At 41.6% G+C, this 22,867-nt stretch overlaps 1 protein-coding gene across 1 annotated transcript in view; it reads right to left on the bottom strand.

Annotated features, from left to right (window-relative positions):
- Positions 1–22,867, bottom strand: part of SHANK2 (SH3 and multiple ankyrin repeat domains 2) — a 2,270,638-nt gene that overhangs the window by 1,424,818 nt on the left and 822,953 nt on the right. The window contains exons 8-9 of the mRNA XM_069221873.1: positions 20,095–20,246; positions 11,779–11,946 (exon numbers count right to left, since the gene is read on the bottom strand). Of these exons, the coding sequence (XP_069077974.1) occupies positions 11,779–11,946; positions 20,095–20,246 (320 nt within the window). The remainder of the gene's footprint in view (positions 1–11,778; positions 11,947–20,094; positions 20,247–22,867) is intronic.

Here is a 22,867-nt window from a genome sequence, read left to right as displayed (position 1 = left end):
AAAGATTGATCAAACATGTAGAACCACCCTACTGGGTCAAAAGACAAAGATGCGAGACAGTTCACCATACAGAGCAATGAGTTTTTGTACGGCATATAGCCAAAACAGTCACAATATATATCACATTCTATGTAAACATTGGAATGTTCTACAGACAGATGAAACACTTGCTGCTTTACTTCCTAAGAAACCTAAAATGATTCATAAAAGAGGTAAAACTATCAGAAATGAAGTCTGTAAAAGTTTCTTACCACCTCTAATGGAAAGTAAAACAACATGGCTTCCGAATAAAATTGCGGGTTTCTATAGGTGTGGTAATTGTAATATGTGCAGTATGGCATTGCATAAAACCACTGAATTCAGCTACAATGGTAGTGACAAATATAAAATCTCCACTTTTATTAACTGCAATACGAAATTTGTGGTATACATATTGGAATGCATATGTGGCCAGATATATGTGAGCAGCACAATAAGGCCCTTGAAGGAACGTATTCAAGAACATATCAGAGCCCTAAGAAATTATGACATAGCATCACCGCTAGTACGGCATGTTAAAGATAAACATCCAGTAACTGAGGTTCCATTAATAAAATATATGGGTATAAATCAAATCCCGGTGAACGCTAGGGGTGGCAACAGAACATTGGACTTGCGTAAAAATGAAGCAAAATGGATTATCAAATTAAGAACGATTGAAATGGGCATGAATTTGGATGATGAGTTGTACCATTTCCTCTGAATATATCCATTTGGCATACTATGAATGTAGAACAACACACAAATGATATGAGTCACTAACTTTGTCAATATCCTTTCTATTTCGTGTCCTTGAAAGATAGGGAGGGTTCTTTCCCTTCTCATTTGAATTTTCTATATGTTGGGAAGACCGGTTACGACTTCACTCTATATGTTCACTGAGGTGCCATTTGTGTACATACTGGGGGTAGAAATTACTTTACCATCATGATATTGGGTGGTTGAAAATGTATTTCTTTGGTTGGCAAATAGGTGACAATTTGTCTTTATTGGGGGGTAATATTTACAAAATATGAACCACTTCAAAATGGCCGCCGCGGTTCCATAGGCAGGTGCTTTTTCTTTCTTTTCCGGCTAATGAATTATGTTGAAGTGCTAACGCGGTGTTTAAAATAACGGCGAAGGATTTGAAGTATTGAAATCGTCGTCTTAGAATGTCTACATACGATATAGACGAGATTTCGTCCTGACTTTGTGTTAGTTTTCACTCAATAGGAACCACTTCAAAATGGCCGCCGTGGTTCTATGGGTAAGCTTCTGTCCGTTGTTAGTGCTAATGAACTCGGTTTGAGTACTAATGTGGCGCGCAAAATGCCGGCGAGGGATGTACACTTCCTTTGGAAAAGTCGGGGAGAGTGAGACGAGGTACAGAGGCCCTCGATGCTCTCGCTGAGATACATCGGGAAATAGAACAGGGACGAGATTTAAGAACAGAGAGAGAGGCATATAGGTAAGTGTATGGTAGAAGTTTGGGAAATGTATTCTATGTAATTCAATGAAAAATGGAGCATTATTAGAATGCTGGCTCCATTACCAGGATAGTGTGGAGACATTGGTATAAAAAATGATTATATAGGAATTGAGGTCCTTTTAGGGAGGAAATTGGATTTATTGTAATTATTTGTATTTCAATTGGTTCCTTAATACATGAGATTTGCGAATTCAATGAAAAACGGAGCACTATTAGAATGCTGGCTCCATTACCAGGATAGTGTGGAGACATTGGTATAAAAGATGATCACATAGGAATTGAGTTCCTTTTAGGGAGGACATTGGATTTATTGTAATTATTTATATTTCAGTTGGTTCCTCAATACATGAGGTTTACGGTTCCTGTAATTTAGATTCATTTTGAAGACAGCAAGGAAGTGACTGATTATGATTAAAACAGGTCAGTAATTGCACTACAGTACACTTTATTGGCATTCCCTAAATTTTGCCAAGTGAAATGGGAGTAACTAAATTATCACGTTCCCCCTCCTTCTTCATAGAGGATGATAAATGGTATATGATTATACGGACATAGAAGCAAATAAAGGTATATATTTATTAGACTCTCTTTCCTCACCATTACACAATGAGGGGTTATTCTGGGCTATAAGTAGTTTACTTTTGAAAGAAAAGAAATTGTAGACATAAATTGATCAAATGCCAACGAAAAAAAATTCATTTACACTTGGGCTTGCATGTTGCATGGCTAACTATCGCTGTGGCTTCAACAGACCTATCCTTGGGGACATGGGAAATATATTGTTGGATACTTCAAATAAATACTTCACCACTGAGGTTGTGGTGGTGGTTTTCTTCCTTTTCTCTGAAGTTTCTTGTTTAGCTTCAAACCAAGAGAAATAGTATAAATAATATGCACTTTTAAGAGCTTGTGTACTTAATTGACCAAAGAATTTATCAGTTTTTTGTATTTTGGAAAGGGAAAGGATAAAATATTGGATGTGTATTTATTTTAATATTTGTATATATTGTATATATATATTTGTTATAATTGATTGTTATATGTTGTGATTCTCTCAGCCTTGAAGAAGTCCAGTCAGGACGAAACACGTGTCGGCTGATGGCTTTTCATTCTTTTTCTACATTTTGTGTATATATGTTTATATGTTTATGTGTAGGCTGATGGCTTTTCATTCTTTTTCTACATGTTGTGTATATATGTTTATATGTCTATGTGTATAATATGATATATTCTTTTGTATTAAAATTCTCTATTTGCATGGACATTTCTGTTTGGTTAGTTTTATATGAGTACATGGTTTTTCTCTTTGGTTAGTTATTGTTTATTTCAGAAAAGGAAGATTTATCAATTAGCAATTTAGTTTGATCATACTAGATTCTCTCATGTCATCTCATTTTGATAATATAATAGTTTAGACATTGATTGTTGATGTGCCCCACTGAATTGTTTGTTCATTATTAAAACGGGTCTACTATTGTAAACCCAGAAGTACATATCAAGGCAACGATGTGTGTCAGTGTATGAGCACTCAAAAGTTTTTTCCTATATGTTTAGAATGTGCATTTATTTCAAGTTATGAGTTGCCTTTTGTTGTTGATACCACCTTGAAGCGAACCTGCATACTTTACTGTTAGTGGGGCACTGAATGTATATGTTACATGCACTTATGGGATGCCGGCCAGCACGCCACCCTTGAACCCTCCACATTCTGTCTCAGCACTGCTTCCTTAAGAAAGACAAGATGTTGCTGAATGGTGACAACTTCATTCACTCTGTTTTTTTCTTTTTTGCTCCTTTTCATTTTCCTTTCTCCTCTTTTTTTCTTTTTCGCCCTTACTGCTCTATAGTTGATTGTATTTTGAATACTGCATATATCTATGTTTGTGCCTGATACGCAGACTTCAAGCATGACTGGTTATTGCACAACCTACAGTGTGAGGATTGTTACTGTACATTGCACCCAATAAAAACAAAGAAATAAAAAACCTGAGCACTACCTCTTTTGATGAGATGCCAAAAGAGGGGGTTTCCCTTTAATTCCCAGACCTTTGTTAGACCTTTTGGCATCGATTCCATAGGAGAGAAGACATGTCTGGACCCTTACTGAGGGCAAGAAACCTCACCTAATAGGAAAGCAGTCAGTTTTAGAGACTAACAGTAGAGCTTCTGGTGCAAGAAGGTTTCAGTCTTCTTTGACTGAGGACTTCTGGGAATGGTTACAGTGAAGCAAAGAGGAAGTGCTGCAAAATGAGGTGGGCATAAGAAGAGTAAGTAGCAAGGATTGGGCAGGGAAAATTCTCCAGTCACTAGGTTACTGCTCAGGGTAGGACTAGCACCCCACCTTCAGCATCACAATACATTCCTGGTCTTGAGAAGGACACCACTTAAGAAGAAGGCCCTGATGGAAGTTGGAAGACTCCTGAATTCAGCCTGGAACCCAGGGACTGGAACGGTTCTCCAAGGGTCACTTGGCAGATCTCTTGTTTGCCTGCTCCAGGAACACAAAAAGCAGCACTCCTGACTCCAAGAGGTCCAGTTGATCACAGAGGACTGGACCATGCCAGTGCCATGGCTGGGGAGCAACCAGGTGCCCAGAAGCCTGCCCTGAGAACTGGGGAGGACTAGAAAAATCCTAGGAGGAACTTTGCCGGAAGAGAAAAGTGGGACGTAGAAATCTTTCAACCCATGGAAGACCAGGACAAAGTGCTGAGGCATGCCCAAGAGGGATTGTGCCCTACACAGGCAAAGGAAAATCTTTGTCCCACTTAGAGCTTTTTGACATGCTGAAAACAAGTTTAGCTGGAACTTAAGGTAAAGGTATCTGGCCGTGTAGAGTCTTGCTCAGCTGCAGCTTCCAGTCTTGTCATGCTGGAGGATTCTGAGCACCAAAAAAGTGATCACGTCTGCAGGTAAATCCATGGACCAGGATGAGGCAACAAACCCATCCTAGCAACAAAGCGGCCTCAGGGGTTTCTTTCTGGACTCAGCCTTAGACAGTGCCCCGCTGAAGGATTTTGACTTTCATTTCAGAATCCATCGGTAAAGACTATGATCAGAATGACCAGCCTTGTATATCTGACTTTTGCACCATCATGGGTGGCCTGAAATTGCACCTAGGAACTAATCAACTGTAAATTGCTAATTTTCAACTTTGTTTTACTTGACTTGGGCTTTTGTTATAAAAGTTTAGAAATTCATATATCCAGTTCCCCTTATCCGATTTCAATGATTCTGGTGTTTTTCTTTATTTGCATATATGGTGCTGTTTTCTTGACTTTAAATGTTTTGATACTGCTTGAACTAGGGACAGATTTCTTTAGGGAATTGCTTGCTGATTGTGGCAGTGTTTCTCAGAGATTTGTGTTGAAACCTAACCAAGGTGTTTTTTTTTTTAATTTGGCAAAGTACCCTGCTTGACATATTCATGACCCACTTTCTCATAAAGTGCATCACATTCAAAGTATTCCAAGAATTTGCTAACAGACTACCTAACATTGGAAAGTTTGTGGCAACACAGCTGGTGCTATAAAGTGAGCTATGATAGTGACTTCAACTGATATAGTCTACCAAACACTAACACATTCAGTTTAGAACTGGGAGGGTGGATTGATTGAAACAGGAGCCACACGTTTTCAAAATGTATCATAGTACTCAACGAAAAATAAGCACAAAGGTCAACAGTGGGGTACAAATCAACGCCCGGAAGATTAATGTTACAGCCTTAAATCCTCCCTTAAAGAATGCTAAATTACAAGTAGAAGGTTTTTAGTGCACCTTAGGTTAAAGATGAGTGGATTTTGACATGAGAAAAAGAGGTCCTTGTAAAAGGTAGAATATTCAGGCAATGTATATGAACTGGAAGCCAATCTAAGTCTGAAAGAAGAGAGCTATCATACCCAGTTCATGTGAACAATAGGTGAACCCAAGTAAAGCTTATCTGAATAATTGTAGATGATTGACTGAAGACCATGCTGAACAGGTGATCTTCACATTTAAGGAGATACTCCTTTTACAAGCTACCATTTTGTACTTTACAGCATGTGCATGTTCTCTGCCTTCTTGAGGAATTCTTGGTTCACCTTCTAGGAGCATAGAGCAACTGGTGCATCTGCTGTGAAAAGATGTTTACTGCTACCCATTTACGAAACCTGACACCAGTACCTGGTAACCCAAAGGTAACATGCCTGAGCCTAACCAAAGATTCATGTAGACAGCCACATGATCATTACAGTGTATCTTAATGGGTGAGATGTGTTTTTCAATGCTGTACTGAGGTATGCACTATGTGGTGTAGCAGTATTGTGCTTCATGTTTTAAAATGAAAGCTTATTTAAGTTCATGATGAAAGTATTGCTAATCAAAATGCCATACACTTTTGTGATTTGAAAAGACAACTGTAGAATGGGTGACTAACCCATTGCAACAAATTTCCTTAGCAACTACAGTGCAAGTAGTGCAGGAATAAATACATTGTGTGCTACGACAAAATGTTATGCAATCAAGAATTTGAAACTTGTGAATTTCTGGAGCATCATGAAAGTGTTGATAAAATGCTACAACTTTTGTTTAATATTTATTCTGTCATGTATGCTCTGGTACCCCTACATTTGTAGTTATTGCAGGCAAATTTAATTACAGAGGTCTGCTTCCCAAAATATTTTGGACCTGCCAAAATCTTAGCCACTGTGCTTTCAGGCATGTGGTTGCAATCAAATTTAAATTTTAAATGTAATATACTTTTTCTAGCTCATGTCACTCCCAATACTCCACCTCATCGCTTCTACGTCACACCTGTCTCCTCTACCCCTTCTCATTCTGTACTTATTTGGACACCTCTATGCATACACCACTCCCTCTCACTATCTCAAATATCTCTCTATCTCTTCTACCTCAACGTTCTCTCGGTCTCTGTATCTGCATACCCGTGAGTCACTACTGCTACATCTCCTCACTCTACCTCATTTCTCTCTCTCTCTCTCTTTTCTGTATCTCACTCCTGTTTATACCTCACCTCTCTGTATCGCTCATCCACCTGGTTTAAGACTCCCTTAACCTTATTACATCACTGCATTCCTCAGCGGTGTCTATTCCATCAATCTGTCCCTCACCTTTCGCCGTTTCGCTCTCAACTTCACATATCTCTCACTGTTTCCTCTGTTCTCTACTCTTCACTACTCTTCACCTCTCTCTCATTTTGAAACCTCCATTTACCTCTTTAGTTCCTTGAAACCTCACTTCACCTCACCATCTCCTATCTCCTTTTACCTCTAAATCACATCTCTCAGTACATTACTCCTTTCTTACTGTCTCTTTCCTACCACAACCTATTTTTCTAGTATAACCTCCTCTCTAGATCTTATCTTTCTATGTACTTACTTCTCTAATGCATCTCACCACCTCTAACTCACTTCTCTCCTTAAAGATATTTATATCGCTACCACAGTGCTGTCTTTACTCCATTTTAGCCTCTCAAGTCTATCTACCTCGCCCACTATCTCACCTATGTATCACTATTGCCTCTTTTTGTTTTTACCATACCTGTCTCTCTACATCATCTCTTTTTTCCCTATACTTCTGCTCTTTCTGCCCTCATCTCATCCCTATCATTCTATTCCCTCTTTACTCTCTTTATCTGACCTATCTTTCTACACCTCTTCTGATTTTTCCTCTCTACCAAGTCTTTCCTTTTCTACCTTGCATCTCTCCATAATTCTCTCACCACCTCACCTTTCTACCTGTCTGTGTCTACCTCTCTCTCTGCCTCTATCTCAATTTGTTTTTTACCAGATATCTCTCTCTCTCAATCTCACTCCTAGGTGTACGTCGCCCATCTCCCTCTCTATAATTGTACTTCTGTCTATCTATATTGGCTCCTAAATCACTATAATTCTTTACCCATTTATCTCATTATTGCCCTCTACCCACCTCTCCCTCTTTCTATCTCTCTGTATCTGCCTACCCTTTACTCTTTACTTATACCTCTTCCCACCTCTTCCTTAACTCTACATCCTTTTGTCTACTTCACTTATTTCACTACATACTCTGTTTCTCCTATATCTGACTTCCTACCATTTCTCTTACCCAGCAGAATCAGAGGTCATTGTTGTGAGATATTATTAGTTGAGGTGGATAGGGGTACAGCACATGAAACAGTGTCACTATACAGTACGTATACATACGGTACAGTAAAGGTTATAGCAATTTAAACCTGAACTCAACCCCTGGTAGCTATGGCACAGAGAGGTCAAAATTAATTTAAGAAAATGTGTGAAGCATTTAGAAATACCAAAACAGTTAAGAAGTAAAAAACACAACACAATAAAAATCCTGCAAACAATTATAAAAATCTAAAAATAATGTAATCGACAAAATAACATCCAAACAATAAAAATCCAATTGCGGAAACCAGAGACGTAATTTAAAAAAAATGTAAGTAAAAATAGCACCAAGAAGTGTTAAGACCTAATGCGGTTAAATGGTGACAGTATTCCAACAACTATGCATGATTTGAAGCCCACTGGAATGGAGATCAGGTTGTGTTGTAATGTATTACAAATTCAATAGAATTTGTTAAAAAAAGAAAAAAGAAAACACTAGCCAGGTTCGACCCAGCCAGAGATTTTACCTTCATTCTAGAAAATGGAAATCAAAGTCCTTCAGCTGGGCAAGATAGGCGGCTGTATCCGAGAAGGGCTCCATGTTATCGGATAGATGTTGGATGAAGTCCTGGTGGTTTAGGTAGGAAAAGCTTCGAGCAGGAAAATTCAAACTTTGCATCCAGGGAAGTCCTCTCACTGGCCGAATACTTTAAGGGCCATATTTATACTTTTCGACGCACAACTGCGCCAACGCAGTTGTGCGTCAAAAAATCTAACGCCGGTTGACGCCATTCTGAAGCGCCATGCGGGCGCCGTATTTATTCAATGACGTTAGCCGGCGTTAGCCGGCGGAGCTGCCTGGTGTGCGTCAAAAAAAATTACTTACACCAGGCAGCGCCGGCGTAGGGGAATATGGAGCTTGGGCGTCAAAAAATGGGGCAAGTCAGGCTGAGGCAAAATTTTCGCCTCAACCCGATTTGCGCCATTTTTTTTTACTCCCAACCCCCATTGAAATGACTCCTGTCTTAGCAAAGACAGGAGTCATGCCCCCTTGCCCAATGACCATGCCCAGGGGACTTATGTCCCCTGGGCATGGTCATTGGGCATAGTGGCATGTAGGGGGGCACAAATCAGGCCCCCCTATTCCACAAAAAAAAGAAAAAAACTACTTACCTGAACTTACCTTAAGTTACCTGGGATGGGTCCCTCCATCCTTGGGCGTCCTCCTGGGGTGGGCAAGGGTGGCAGGGGGTGTCCCTGGGGGCATGGGAGGGCACCTCTGGGCTCCTTCCGAGCCCACAGATCCCTTAACGCCTGCCCTGACCAGGCGCTAAAAAACGACGCAAAAGCGGCTGGACGTCATTTTTTTTGACCCGCCCACTCCCGGGCGTCATTTTTGCCCGGGAGTGTAAATACGGCGCACATGCCTTGGAGTCATTTTTTAGAAGGGAACGCCTACCTTGCATATCATTAACGCAAAGTAGGTGTCCACGCTAAAAAATGACGCAAACTCCATGAACTTTGGCGCTAGACGCATCTAACGCCAGAGTATAAATATGGAGTTAGTTTTGCGTCGAATTTGCGTAAAAAAAAACGACGCAAATCCGGCGCAAACAGAGTAGAAATATGGCCCTTAGTGCCTTCACCCATGGTCAAGGTTTCAACGTTTTAACTTAGTTACTTTTTTAAGTTCATATTCCTCCAGGAGGGCAAGACTACAAGCTGAAGAAGAAGGAGGCTCCACAGAAGATATCTTCTGGTACCATCAGATACATTCTCTGCAAGATCCCACTGAAACAGATTTGTTGCTGCCAAAAAGCTTTGAGGGGGTAACACCTCAAACCTCAGCCGAGCAGCAATGCACCTTGGTTGGGCTGATTTGTAAGTTTTATCCCGGTCCTCTGGAGGTCTTTGGAGCCAAAACATTTTTAAGTCCCAAAGTTTTTTAGGACATTAACAAGGCCAAGGGTCCCAGGATCTCAGGTACAGCACTTGGGGGGTCAAGACTCATTCCAGTTGAGGCGACCAGCAAATCCATGGGAGGTCCGGTTGGAACTGGCCCACTGGGCTATTAAGGAAAAGGTTTCTTGCAGATAGTTTTCACCCTCTAGCTTAAAAGGAGGTCAATCAGCTGACTCTTGGAGGATCCATGGCAGGACCAGTTGGAACTGGTCTGCTGGGCTCTTAAGGAAAAGGTTTCTTGCAGCTAGTTGTAGCCCTCTAGCTTAAAAGGAGGTCAGCCAACTGACTTTTGGAGTCCACTTGTTTGTTCTGGTGACAAGTAGGAGCAGGTCCGGCCCATCAGGTCTCCTCACGGGTCTCAAACAGCAGGTACAGTCCTCCTTTTGTTCTGCCACAGGTCCAGAGTGTTCTGAAGAAGGTGCTCAATGGTGCTACATATATGCCTGGCACTAGCTTGTGGGAAGGTGTGACTTCTGCCCACCCCAATAGTGAAAATGTTCCCAGGGGTAACCTACGTACTTTTATAGCAGCTTCTGTGTGCTCTACTGCAAAATATTCCACAGTGCTCTTCTCTTCTTGAATACAAGATAGTAAAGCCCTTTTATTAACTTTCTACATGTCCTACTTTTAAATACCATGTACCCCGCCTTATGGGATATAAATCTTATTTATAGGTGATTTGTTAATATTTAAAAGGAAGTTTCAGACCAGGGTTAATCTTGATAGGTCATATTGCAGTTTTTTATCAACCACAGCAAGGTTACTATGGTAGGCCATGTTTACATTGTCAGTGTAGGTGATGGCACTATGGGTGCTGCAGTCCACTAATTATATTTAATTTACAGGCCCTTGGTATGCTTAGTACCATACATTAAGGGCTTATAGGTAAGTTAAGTATGCCAATTGGGAGTATAACCAATCTCAACATATATTGGGATAGAGCACATGTGCTGTAGCCTGGGTAGCAGAGTCCCAGTGCAGAGAGGCAAAAAACCTGCAGCATCAGAAAACAAACAATGGGCGTGACCACAAAAAAGAGAAACTTTCCTGCAGGTGTCTTCTATCTGTGTAAGTTACATATAGAGAAAAGGAAGGACATGCTAGGGGAAGAGAATTAAGAAGCAAATTGTCAGGTGTCACTTGTTGGAATGGTGAATATCCTTAGAGTACTACTCTGATTTTCACAGTTGCAGCAAGAATGCAAGTTGTGTAGGGGATTCGTTTGTGGTTATAAATATCTGGAAATTAAAGCTACAATGTGCGGTCATGTGTGTAAATGTACTAATTAAATATTAGAAACCAGTATACTAAGCATCTACCATGCTGCCCTTACAGTGAAACAGAATGGTTAAAAACTGAATGGATTACATGCAAAACAAAGTATAAGTTCATGCATAACAAGAATGACTTCATCAGTGTTTGTTCTAGCTTTCTTTTGGTATTATTTGGCTGATACACATCGGACAGCTTGGTATCTCATGTGGTTTTGTGTGCCCCTCCATCACTGTATGTTTAACATGGGATTCAATGTTGTCTGGCATTACAAGGTCTTGAATTTGCTAAAAATATTTAAGAGGGCACCAAAGTATGCCACAGTATGTCCATATTACCGAAAAAGTCTCACAATGGGACTGATTAGACATCCAGTTAAAAAAATCTATCCTGATGCTTTCCGTCACCTGGCAGGCGCCACCATCAATGTCCTTTAACACCACATAAAACCTGCATCTAAACAACTCCTCGGCACACCAAGTACACATGCACCTTTCATATATACTCTAAACACCACTTCACAATTCACATTGGCACCAAACTATCAACCAAGTCCATCAAGAGTAATGAATACATCCAATGAATTCTCAGTTCTGTATGCAATTTATTTCTTGTCAGACCATACCTCAGAAAACCTGACTAAAGGGGTGCATTTGGAGTGGTCTTCTAGAGCACATGAGATACAAAAACATGTAATGCAGGATGTTGCTTGTGAAACAATACAAATAGTTTTGCAATCCAAGGTTATTCTCATAGTTCAATTGGTGAAACAGCATTTCAAGCTTGATCAATATACGTTGTCACAAACAAGCTAAAGGTCGATGTAGCCACCAGCCCAGTTACCTAAAGACGAAACATGGAACCACCCCAGAAACTGCATCAATTTCTGTCACCCTTAAGAGCTCCACAGCATTAACATTTGATGATGATTCTGACCTGGTGGATTTCATGCCATCCATTTTCATCTTTGCAGCCCAGTGTGGCATGTTCATAAAGTAGCAGCTCGCAGCAGTAGGGGTCCCCGCCAACCATGGCTGTGTGATAAAGTGGGGTCAGACCCCGGCTGTCTTTGTAATCAGGTGATGCCCCAAGCTCCAGGAGTGTCTAGAAACATTAAAACAAAGATCAGTGTATTGGTCAACAGTGAGAATAAACAGAAGAACCAGAGATGGACAAGAAGGAGAATACAAGCCAAAATGTATTAAAAGCCTTTCTTAGAATAGATGAGCTACAAAGGGACGTTTTTCCTTTAAAAAAGGATGGCTACAACCTGGAATTGTCTTATAGTTAGAAAGCTGGATGTAAAATTGGGAACTTTGTTGCTGCCACCAACTTTCATGACTACCCATGAGTATTCCTGACCAACTCCAGTGTTTTCTAGGCCCCTCGTGGCCTCTTTCTGAAAATGTGTTGTACTGTGTTATTTGTGCACCACTTGAGCATCCTTCAGGGGCTAGTTGTGCTTTATAACTAATCCCCATAAAAACAAATGAAACTAATATTAGAAGTGAGAATGGCTGGAAGCAGACACCAGGGGAGTCATCACAAGGTAACAGCCAAAAATAGCCCTGGAAAGCAAACAGTGTTTGCAGGCTTCTGTCAGAAAAATGGCTCAGTGAGCTTAATACTTTCTGCAGAAAATGTTAGCGTTCTGGAGGTCATGAGCTTTAATCACAGCAATGCACACTTGACCTTCCATGTAACATTAGTAACATCTGTTATTTACAACGATTAAAAATGGTAGAAGAGCAATAATAAAAAAACTGTTATTTTTGTTTGGGTTACGAAAAACCTTGACTTTGATTCTCACCCATCACCAGTATATTCCAATCAAATACAACATTTTTTTATCCAGCATTGGGTTGCATTTGTTGAGAGGACATGTGCATGCTCATTTTACATAGGGTTCCACATTAATATAAAACTCGCCTATGTACACGCCCCCACTGTAAAGCAAATTATGCAGCACATAAATAATTTCTTTAGTGGCCTCCTCAGTGGAGGTGGAAAGTCAATGCCATGACATGCCACCAGGAAATTATTTCTATGGTTTTACCAGGGGTGGCTCCTCCACCATTGTGGAGGAGAGTCGTCCCCTGGCTAAGAGCCAGTAGCTGTAAAATAAAACAATATTTCATAATTGTTTTATTTTACAGCTGCTGGCTAAGCCAGCAGCATATGCAGGGAGGGGCGGGGCTGGGCCACAGGACTGGGGAGAGGGGTGGGGAAGGGGAGTCTGTGCACTAAGTGCGCATGTGTGTTTGGCTGGCCATCTCAGGCCGGCCAAACACACATGTGCACTTAGGTTTCTCCAACCCGGCTGTGTTACACAGCCGGGCTGGAGAAACGGCACAGGCTCCAGTGAACTGTTTGAGCAGCAGACCAAGCCGCTCAGACCAGTCCTGATGCTGCTCTCATGCTAGGTTTAGCATGAGAGCAGCACCAGGATTGCTGGGGAGCCTGTACTGGTGTTCCCAGGAATGCTGGGACACCGGAAGAGAAGCGAGGCATTGGGAATGGTACTTTTTTTGGTTAATTATTTATTTTGCCCATCCCCGTTGTCATCCTCCCGCCTTGAGATTTGCAGCGCGCCACTTTCTTTTACCCTATAAAAATATCCATTTAAGAAGGTAAATAGAATTAGACTGAAAGCATGACCTAAAGATGTCTCTATGAATGCCAGACTTGAGTAAGTCTAATTATTTGAGACTAAAGGAAACTATCCTTAATGAACAGTTTGCTCATAAAAATCATGCATTGCTCTAAAATCTTATTTTGAACATTTACCGAAAAGTTAATGTATTTAACATTTATGTTCCTAGGCTAATATGCCAAATAAATCAATTAACCTTACTGCATGTCTTTCATAGGTCTAGGAAAGCTGCATCTATATCAGTTTCTCATGATAAACACCTAAGTTAAATTTGCATTCCATGCATCTAGATGGAACTCACATACATAGTCAGTGAAAACCCTGAAATTCTGGGATGTTATGTTATGTTAGGTCTATTTGAGGAGAGAACATGTACACCAGTCAGTTTCATGACACTAGGTAATGGAGGCATAACCCACCATCAGAACAGTTTATCAAATGCATGTTTGAACAGACAAGTCTTCAATAGTTGCCTAAATCTTGGATAACCAGAGGTGGATCTGATCTCCTGAGGGAAGGAGTTCCAGAAGTGAGGGGCGAGGACTGTGAAGCAAGAGCCTTCCAGTCTCTTCTTTTTAAAAGATGGAGTGCAGGGTAGATTCATGTGGATAGGCCTTAGAATCCGGTTGGGGATATACTTTTTAATTCTAGATGAGATGGAAGAGGGGCTTCTACCATAGATGGATTTGAAAATGATACAACCTGTCTTACAAGTTGTACCACCGGAAACCAATTAAGTTTCCCCATCAAAGGAGTGATGTGGCTATGTCTCAGCTGTTTGAATATAAGTCTAGCTGCTCGATTTTGTGCAGGTTGGAGTCTGCGAGAAAGACTTTTAGGAAGGTCAAGATAGAGAGCATTTCCATAGTCAATTTGTGAGATGACTAAAGCAAGAATAATCTGAACTAGGGTTTCAACAGTGAAGCACTTACTGATCTTCTTAATTTTCTGCAGCTGTAGAAAGCACGCATATGTAACTGCTCCTACTTGGGGTTTCGTTGACAAATGTTTGTCAATGAAAAGTCGTAGAGTTTTTACCGAGGGCTTAGGTTAAGGAAAAATGTCCACAGAGGTGGGCCAGAAAGAAGGGTTTCACATCTCAATTTTATTTTGAGTTATTAAAATCTCTGTTTTACCAGAGTTATGTTTCAGATGATTGTTATTCATTCAATCTCTAATAAACTGCATAGAATCTGGAAAAAAATTGTTCGCTTTGATGGAATCATCAGAGGACCCTGATACCATCCTCATAATTTTATATTCTGACATTCAACTTCTTGAGGGAGTGCACTAAGGGTCAAATATACAAGTTAAAAAGATGAGGGTACAGGGCACACCCCTGAGGAATTCCACAAGATAGCTGGCCCTTGGAGGACTTGAAAGGGAATAGCGGATTAGATTGCTAGCGATCCTTTAGAAAGGATATGATATGTGCCGGTGTCAAGGATTGAAGGCCTGTCGCCTGTACATGGCCAACCAGTAGTTCATGGTAAACCATGTCAAAGACCCCAGAGAGATGTAAAAGGATCAGTGCCTGGGTAATGCCACTGTCGGCTGCCTCCCGCATATCTACAGTTGAAAGAATGACAGCTTCAGTTGACTGGCTGGCCAGAAGCCTACCTGGTGAGGATCTAGAAATTCAGATTCTTCTAGGAAGGATCATGGTTGCCTGCCAACATGTGCTTCAAGCACTATTGCTAGGTATGGCAGAAAGGAGATGTGACAATAGTTTCTCAAGCTGAGAGAGTCCTCACCAGATTTCCTCTATCACAGATCACTATCACCTCCATCAAGGTGTCTGCATGCCTTAGCTGAGGAAATGATTAAGAAGAGAGGTGGCTAAATTAGGAAAGCGATAGAAAACTGTTTTTAATATTTTATGGGGCAGACGTTGTTAGGGGATACTGATTTAACTTTTGAGAGCAGGTCCATCTTTGGTAAGAGCAGGAAATTCAGATAGAGTAAATGGATTTCTAATGTCAGGAGGTGCCGAGTGGAAGGGAAACTTACTGGGATACTATCCTTTATTGTCTTGATCTTTTCAATAAAGAAAGTAACCCTCCCAGGATTTAATAATTTAGAGACTTTGTTGAAAATGTCCTTTGATTTATTTACTAAATGTAATATTCTATTGGAGAAGAAAGCAGCTTTTGCATGTTTAATTAAACTTGTATACCCTTTAAGGCAGAGGGTGTAGACTTCCCTGTATTCAGGAGAATAGTTAGTCTACCATTGTATTCTGAACGCCGAAGAGCGGATTTGGCTTTTTTAAGGTCGTCAGAGAGCCACTTCGATGCCTCATGGTATCTGAGCTGTTTCAATTTCCGGAGAGAGAGGCATGGACATTACTGGCAGTAGTTAGCCAGTTGGTGATTTCTTCCTTTGGACGATTTAAACTATTATGTGGTGTAGGTAGCATAAGTAACAGGGACTGGCATTGGGAGATGACATACACCCTGGGCCTGTTTCTGGAAAGAACTCCAGGGCATGAAGACATTTTCAATGGGGTAAAATCAATCAGGCAGAATCGAATTAAATGATGGTCGGACTATACACACTGAGTGATAGAGAGATTAACCAAAGATAAATTGGCAGTCCATACCTGGGCTAACATGTGAATTTTTTATGAGTAGATAGGAACAGATGTTGTTTAAGATTAATATTACTGAGCTGGTTTGTTAGCTCAATAGAGGAAGCCCTACAGTTTCCTCATTTGGACAATAGTTAAAATCACCTATTAACAGGATTTTGGCATGATCGATTACTAAAGGAGACATGGATTCCGCTAAAAGTTGTGGAAAGTGCTTCATATGGCTCGGATGTCTCTATACTACTGCAGTGACTGGGGAGCAGGATAAGAATTCAAGCTTGCTCATCAGGCAGTCGACCATAGGGATATTAAAAGGTTCAAGGTTAGAGAGTCTAAGGTGATTCTTAATTATAGCTGCCACTCCTCCTCCAATTTTACGTGGATTTATTCACTTGGAGTAGGTCACAATCTACTGGGAGTGCAGCTAGTATATCCAGGGAAGATTAATCTATCAACCAAGTTTCCATTAGACACAAAATATCAAGGGATTCAGAATCAAGTAAATGGAAGATTTCAAGCTGGTGCTTAACCATACATTTAAGTATTATGAAAAACGTTCAAAATTTGGTTGGTGTTGGGGGTTTCGTGGCACTTGTGTGTGTCTAAGGCATGGTGCACAGTTGTTAGAGGAGTTTTAGTATCAAACATATTGCTCTCTAGAAATTCCAATTTTGTAACTCTACCTTGCTGGGAGAGGCTTGCTTGTCTTACCTAAATGGAACGAGCCTGAGAGGATCTAAGGGAACTGTCCAGACCTTAATGCAAACTGAATTGTGGAGCCCAGTGGTGGTGGTTGCTGACTTCAGAGACCTCTAACGCTGGCCCAGCATTGGTAAGCTCCCCCCCCTTTTACCTGCCCACTCCCTATTCACCTGCTTTTTATGGCACTACAAAAGGACCACCCTACAGAGACATTTGATTGACCCTGTGCTGCGGCGGTGCTGCCTTTTGACCCTGGATCCTCCACAGATTGTGGGGTAGACTTCACCAGGCCTATTAAAATGTTGAAAGGCAAGATGACGGTGGGCCAAAGACACATAGACAAATATGCTAAGCCGGTGGTGCCACTGGGGCCGACTGGCAAGGGGTTACTAGATCCGGTCCCCCCAACAAGATTAGACTGTATCACAAGCTATCATTCTTCATGGGATTAAGGATACTCATAGAGACTTAAACAACCAGATTGACGGCATGGGTGCGGAGGTCTCCTTCTTGCAGCAGGACCTACAGAACCTCAGTGAGCACTATGGAGGTGGAGGGGTGCATATTGTCCTTAGACAATGTGACTGGCACTACTAGTAAGAGCTCAATAGATTTAAGTAATTGATGATATTCCTCAAATGCTAAATAGAAGATGCAGAGGGCTGTTTATGTAGGAACATCTTGCATCTAGAGGGTCTGCCTGAGGACACAGAGGGGAAACAACCCAAAGCAATCTTTATCCTCTGGTTTAAGGTCTGGATCCCGGAAAGGGAGCGGTCCTCCTGCTTTGTACTAATGAGGGCTCACATGGCGCTAACCACAAGGCCAGCACCTGACACCTCACCCAATCATTATGTGGCTATTGAACTACGTCAATGGTGATGCTATATTGTGGCAGGTCTGCTGCCTACAAGACAATTGCTGTGGAGAATTTAAAGTGAGGTTGTTTCCAAACTACACCACCAAGGTGCAACTCATGTGTAAAACCTTTTGTGAGGTTAAACAGAATCTCAGGCCCATGGACATTCAATATGCACTATACCCTGCGGAACATAAGGTGCTGTTCCGAAGGACGTCAACATTCTTCGAGAGCCTGGAGATGGTGTGGGACTGGGTGACTGAGAGGAAACAATTGCCAGCCCTGTGGGCTGAGTCATTAAGGCCCTGGGGCCAGAAAGACTGCCTCTGGAGGGGGAGCCAGTGGAGGAGACTCAGCAGATGAGGGAGAGACAAATGGGCTTGGGACTGGCAGCAGGACCCAACTGGCTCAGATGGATCTTACTGCGAGGGAGGGAAGACTCCCCTGAGGGCCAAGTTTCTAGTAATCTGCTTGAAGAGACCTGATGCCTTCCTAAGGGCTGCCACAATTCCTGCTTCCTGGCACCTCCTCCCGGAGCAGTCACCTAGGACTCCATGCCTGCTGTACTAAGAAGTTACCTTGGTGACAGTGAACCTCGCTGCACAGAAGATGCAGAGGGCCGTTTATATAGGAACAATTTGCATCTAGTTAGTTTTTTGAGTTATATTGTTTCAATGGGAAAGTTTGATCCAAGGGTGATTGATGCTTCTGGACTAAAAGTACTGGGTGGGGGATTGAAGGGAGTGTTTAAGGTTCAGTTCTGTCGATCTGTTGCACAAATGTACTGTACTTGGCTTACAGCCCCTTCTCCACAGACATACATGACTGACCAACCACCATGACTGCACTAGAGGGAGTACCCTGCCCATGACCATACCGGGGCATATCACTCTCTTTAAAATGGTGACCCTTCTTCAACTACTCCATATCCTGCAAAATTACCCTTTTAAGGTTCCTGACCGCTGGTTTACCAAGCTACAGGCTGGTATTAATACCTATGTATGGGGTGGCTCGGCACCAATAGTCTCCCATGTGAAGTGCATCCAATCCCCCTACAACGGGAGTCCGGGGGAGGTGGACATGAAATTATACTACTGTGCAGCCCAGTTGCTTCCAACCAAAGATTGGATCTTTGGGGAACAGGGCAACCTGAGCACATGACTCGAATGTACTGCCCTAACCGGGAATGTCCCATGATCCTGACTGTATGATAAGGCCCTCCCCCCTGATTTTCCGGGGATGACAGCCGCCTCTATCCTTAGCTGAACAGCAGCACTGCTTCTATTAGGTGGCACAAAGTGCCTACTAGGGCGACACCACTCTGTGCAGGCATTTGGCTTTCCAAATCAGCAAGGCTCCAAGGTTTCAGAAATTGGGATATACTAGGAACCTCTATATTGGGGACCATCTGGTGGTCTGATTGCATGATATCATACGGACAACTAATGGCCAAATACGACCTATATAAAAAACAAATCTTTCTCTACCTACAGTTCGGTACAGGCTGTAAATATATTGGCAGCAGGCCAAGGCGTTGCTGGAGTACAGTCCTCTAGAAGCTAAGCTTATGATTATGGCTAAGAAGGGAAAGACATCTCAGGTGCATATAATGGTTCCTGGACTGAAACATCCTGGACGCGCTGATCATGTTAAGGGAGTGATGGGAATCTGACTTGGGGACCCTGGAGAAGGAAGCGAGGATGGAGGCTAAAATGGTGGCAAAGGAGCTAGTGATCCTGGCCTGCCTGAGATTGATTCAATTAAAATACTTCCATAGGACATATTATACCCCAGAGTAGTTGTGGTAATTGGGACATAGAAGTTGCTGCTAATACTATTGGTGTAGAGAACCAAGGGGCATGCCCATGCACATACAGTGGGAACGCTGGGTAATGCAGACCTAATGGAAATTAATATTTTGCATATAGAAACCGTGACCAGATTCCCTCCAGAACGGCACCCCAAAGTGGAAATTGTAGGTGTGTTTCCCCGGTGGGACAGTATGGAATCGGGTGTATGCTGGCAAAACAGGATATTGCGGGTTACTGGAGATCCAGGGAGGCCCCTCCGAATGCAAAATGGCTATGAGGGATGGACTATAGCTCATTGGTACAAATCCAGGAGAAGCCCTCAAAACACCTTAAAATCAGGGCACCACTTTGAGAATGACACAATACTGCAGAATTATCACAGGGGACAATGTGATTCATGGGTGGTAGGGTAAGCCATCATATGAGATATCAGATAAAAGAGGAGGTTGCCCCGCAACAGTCACACGCCTAAAGTTACTTGATGTGGCATGCCGTGGGCAGGGGAGCAGTGGAAGAGAAATGAGGGGGTATGAGCTACTACTGTATTTTGATCAAATATTTTGTTTGTTTGGTTACCAAATGCATAAGAAAAAGATATATATATATAATATATATTAAATTTAAAAAAAACATGTACCGTGAGGGCAACTTGGTTCTTGGCTCTGGCCGCCTTGTGCAATGCTGTCATTCCATCCTTGGCTCGGAAATCTAAATGTGCACCGCCATTTCGAAGCGCCTTGATCATTTCCACGGGATTGTCCAACTGGACTGACAAAGTCAACGGGGTCTCTATGTACATGAAACAAAGAAGACGTGCTAAATTATAGATTGTGCCCAGCTGTAAAATACACCATTTTAAAGTTGAGTCAATGTTTTGGAATCAAAAGCAACAACAGCAAGCTCCAGTCTGTATGAGGGCCAGTGGTGGCCGGTAAGTACAACCGAGAGGGGGTGGGAGTGTTCACAGAAGAGCTGACAGCCTAACAAAATGGCGCACGCTAGTACCTCAGTGTAGCATTTCCTGTTTGATGCCATTGACACAGGGGCCCATCCTTTCAGGTATGAGCCCATGACTATTGTTGACTAAAATGAAAGTTATTTCACTTTTTAGAGAAAGCTGAACTTTCAGTAGCCAAATCCCGCCTTGAAAAAACATGCCTGCCAAAATCAGAGCGTATTAAGCAGTTGTTTAATATGTTTGCGGGTTTTGGTTTATATATCACTTCCCGACACATTTTTCTGGTAACGTTTTATAGTGCCCAAATGCCAGGGGTGTCCTGGCGCTAGCTTGAGAGGCATGGAGGTGTCTTACTCTAGATCTGGAAGACCAAAGGATCAGAGACGTTTTAAGGCCTGGGGAAAGTAGGCAATTGCCCAGAGCCCCCACCTCCTAAGGCGACCCCGGAAAAGTGAACTTTCTCACCATCTCACTTCTGTCTATTATGTGTCTCTCATTGCCCATGGTCATCTCAAGGATTTGGGTGCTGAGCAAGCCATATTTCCTTTTGTTTTTATAAACGCTTTTCATTGGTTTTCACTTTTTGGCAATAGGAATAGTAAGCATTTCCATCAATACACGATCAAGGGATATTTCAACTCTTTTTGAGAGACTCCATTTCTTCACGTATGTAAGGTTGGCATCATCTGCGCATCAATTCGCTGAAAATAGGTATTCAAATTCAAACTTGTTCTCTTCAGAGACACCAAAATATGTCTTGCCACTGGCCCCAAAAATTCTTGAGGAAGGACTGCCAAGGATTCAAACCTGAGAACTGCCCCTTACACACATATCTCAGCAGCTAGGACTTAACCTACTCAGCTACCTCGACTCGCTAAAGTGTGTCCTATGTAAAATATGTATGTTGGTTTTCAGGTTAACCTTAAATACTAATAAAGAGCAGAAACACACCCATCTTATTACCTCCAGAAATAATTACAGAGCATTGGATGTTCTCTGTTCATTTTGAGAGTTTCTCTCACGCCTACTAATGCTTGGACACCAGGACAATCTAGTGAAAGGCTTCTGCAGTTAAACCTGCTATTAGTAGAGATCATCAGAGTAGCTATCCTCTATCAGCAAGCAAATTTGAAAAAGAGCTGTTTGTGGTTTATTTGAAGGTAGTCATGATATCTTTGGTGATATGAGATGTATTGACAGCACTGATGTCACTAATGATGTTGTTTCTTGTCTAACCTAGGGAAATAAAGGATGCTACAGGTAAAATAACTAGCATGTCCTCCTAGGCAATAATGTTAGTTGAAAGGAAGCAGGACACTGGCCAAATTAGAGAAGTCGTATCATTGGGTTTACATAGAAATAAATTGCTGTTTCCACTTTCAGCAAGCAGATGCACTTAATGTAAATGGTGACGTGATGTCACTCATGACCAGGGGAGTAGATTCCGGGGGTTGTTTGGGGTGTGACAGCCCGCAAACAAATATATGTTGGTTTAGTAGTTTGGTTTGGGGCCCTGAGACAGGGCTGTTGTGTCTGTTTTTTTTACATTAATTTCATTTCACTAAGAGGTTTTAATTTGTTCATCTTTTGGATCAGGATCTTAAATATATATAAATGACTGGTTCACCAAGAACGTATCAAAATTGCAGCCAAAGTGGTATTCTTTGAATGATGGCACATTTACTACTTTTTGGAATTAACAAACTTTGGCAGTAGTCTGCTTGGAAAGCTGCACCAGTCTCAAGTTTTGAGGATTACTACTGGCAGTCAACCAAAAGGTGATGGGATGAATGCTTGAAAATAGTCTAACCAGTGGCAAAGTCACTGGGTAGTATTCCAACCCACTGGTTATCACCCAGTGTACCACTTTTGCTGAAGCAGGTGTTTTAATAAAAATGTTAATGGGTATTCATGTATTCAGTGTAATGAATTTGGGTAGAAAGCGTAATAACTTAGAAAATAATAATGCACGCATTTGAAATGTGATTATGATGACTGGCCACCAATGTTCACGAAGTGTAGTAATTAAACGAAACGTTGAGCATATGTTTAATTAATGTAGTAGTATGTCATATTAAGGGTTATGGATTATGTAATTGCTTTATTAATTGAAAGTATTTAACTTAGTGGAGGTCTTGGCCTAGTCTCACGGCCTCATTTCAAGCTGCATTTTACTAACGTTAATAAAAAAATAGCTGTCTGAAGAGAATTACGGCGATTTTCCATGTTAGTTTAAATGTGCTCGTAGCTGAAAAGCTTTCTGGGGAGAACCGCTTGCTAGAAGACGCTGTTCTTGTTGAATGTAACAAAATGTATATGACGTGCATGAGACTGACTTTCTCAGGAGATGAACAATGAAGACATTGACTGGAGTATGAACTGCAACAATATTGTTACCTGATGAGCCAGATGATGAGGACATTACAAGAGAAACCTATCAGCGACATGTGAA

The sequence above is a fragment of the Pleurodeles waltl genome, chromosome 3_1 (assembly GCF_031143425.1).
Source record: "Pleurodeles waltl isolate 20211129_DDA chromosome 3_1, aPleWal1.hap1.20221129, whole genome shotgun sequence".
Classification (NCBI taxonomy): domain Eukaryota; kingdom Metazoa; phylum Chordata; class Amphibia; order Caudata; family Salamandridae; genus Pleurodeles; species Pleurodeles waltl.
Note: the sequence above shows the minus strand (reverse complement) of the source record. Positions and strands in the feature narration are given on the sequence as shown.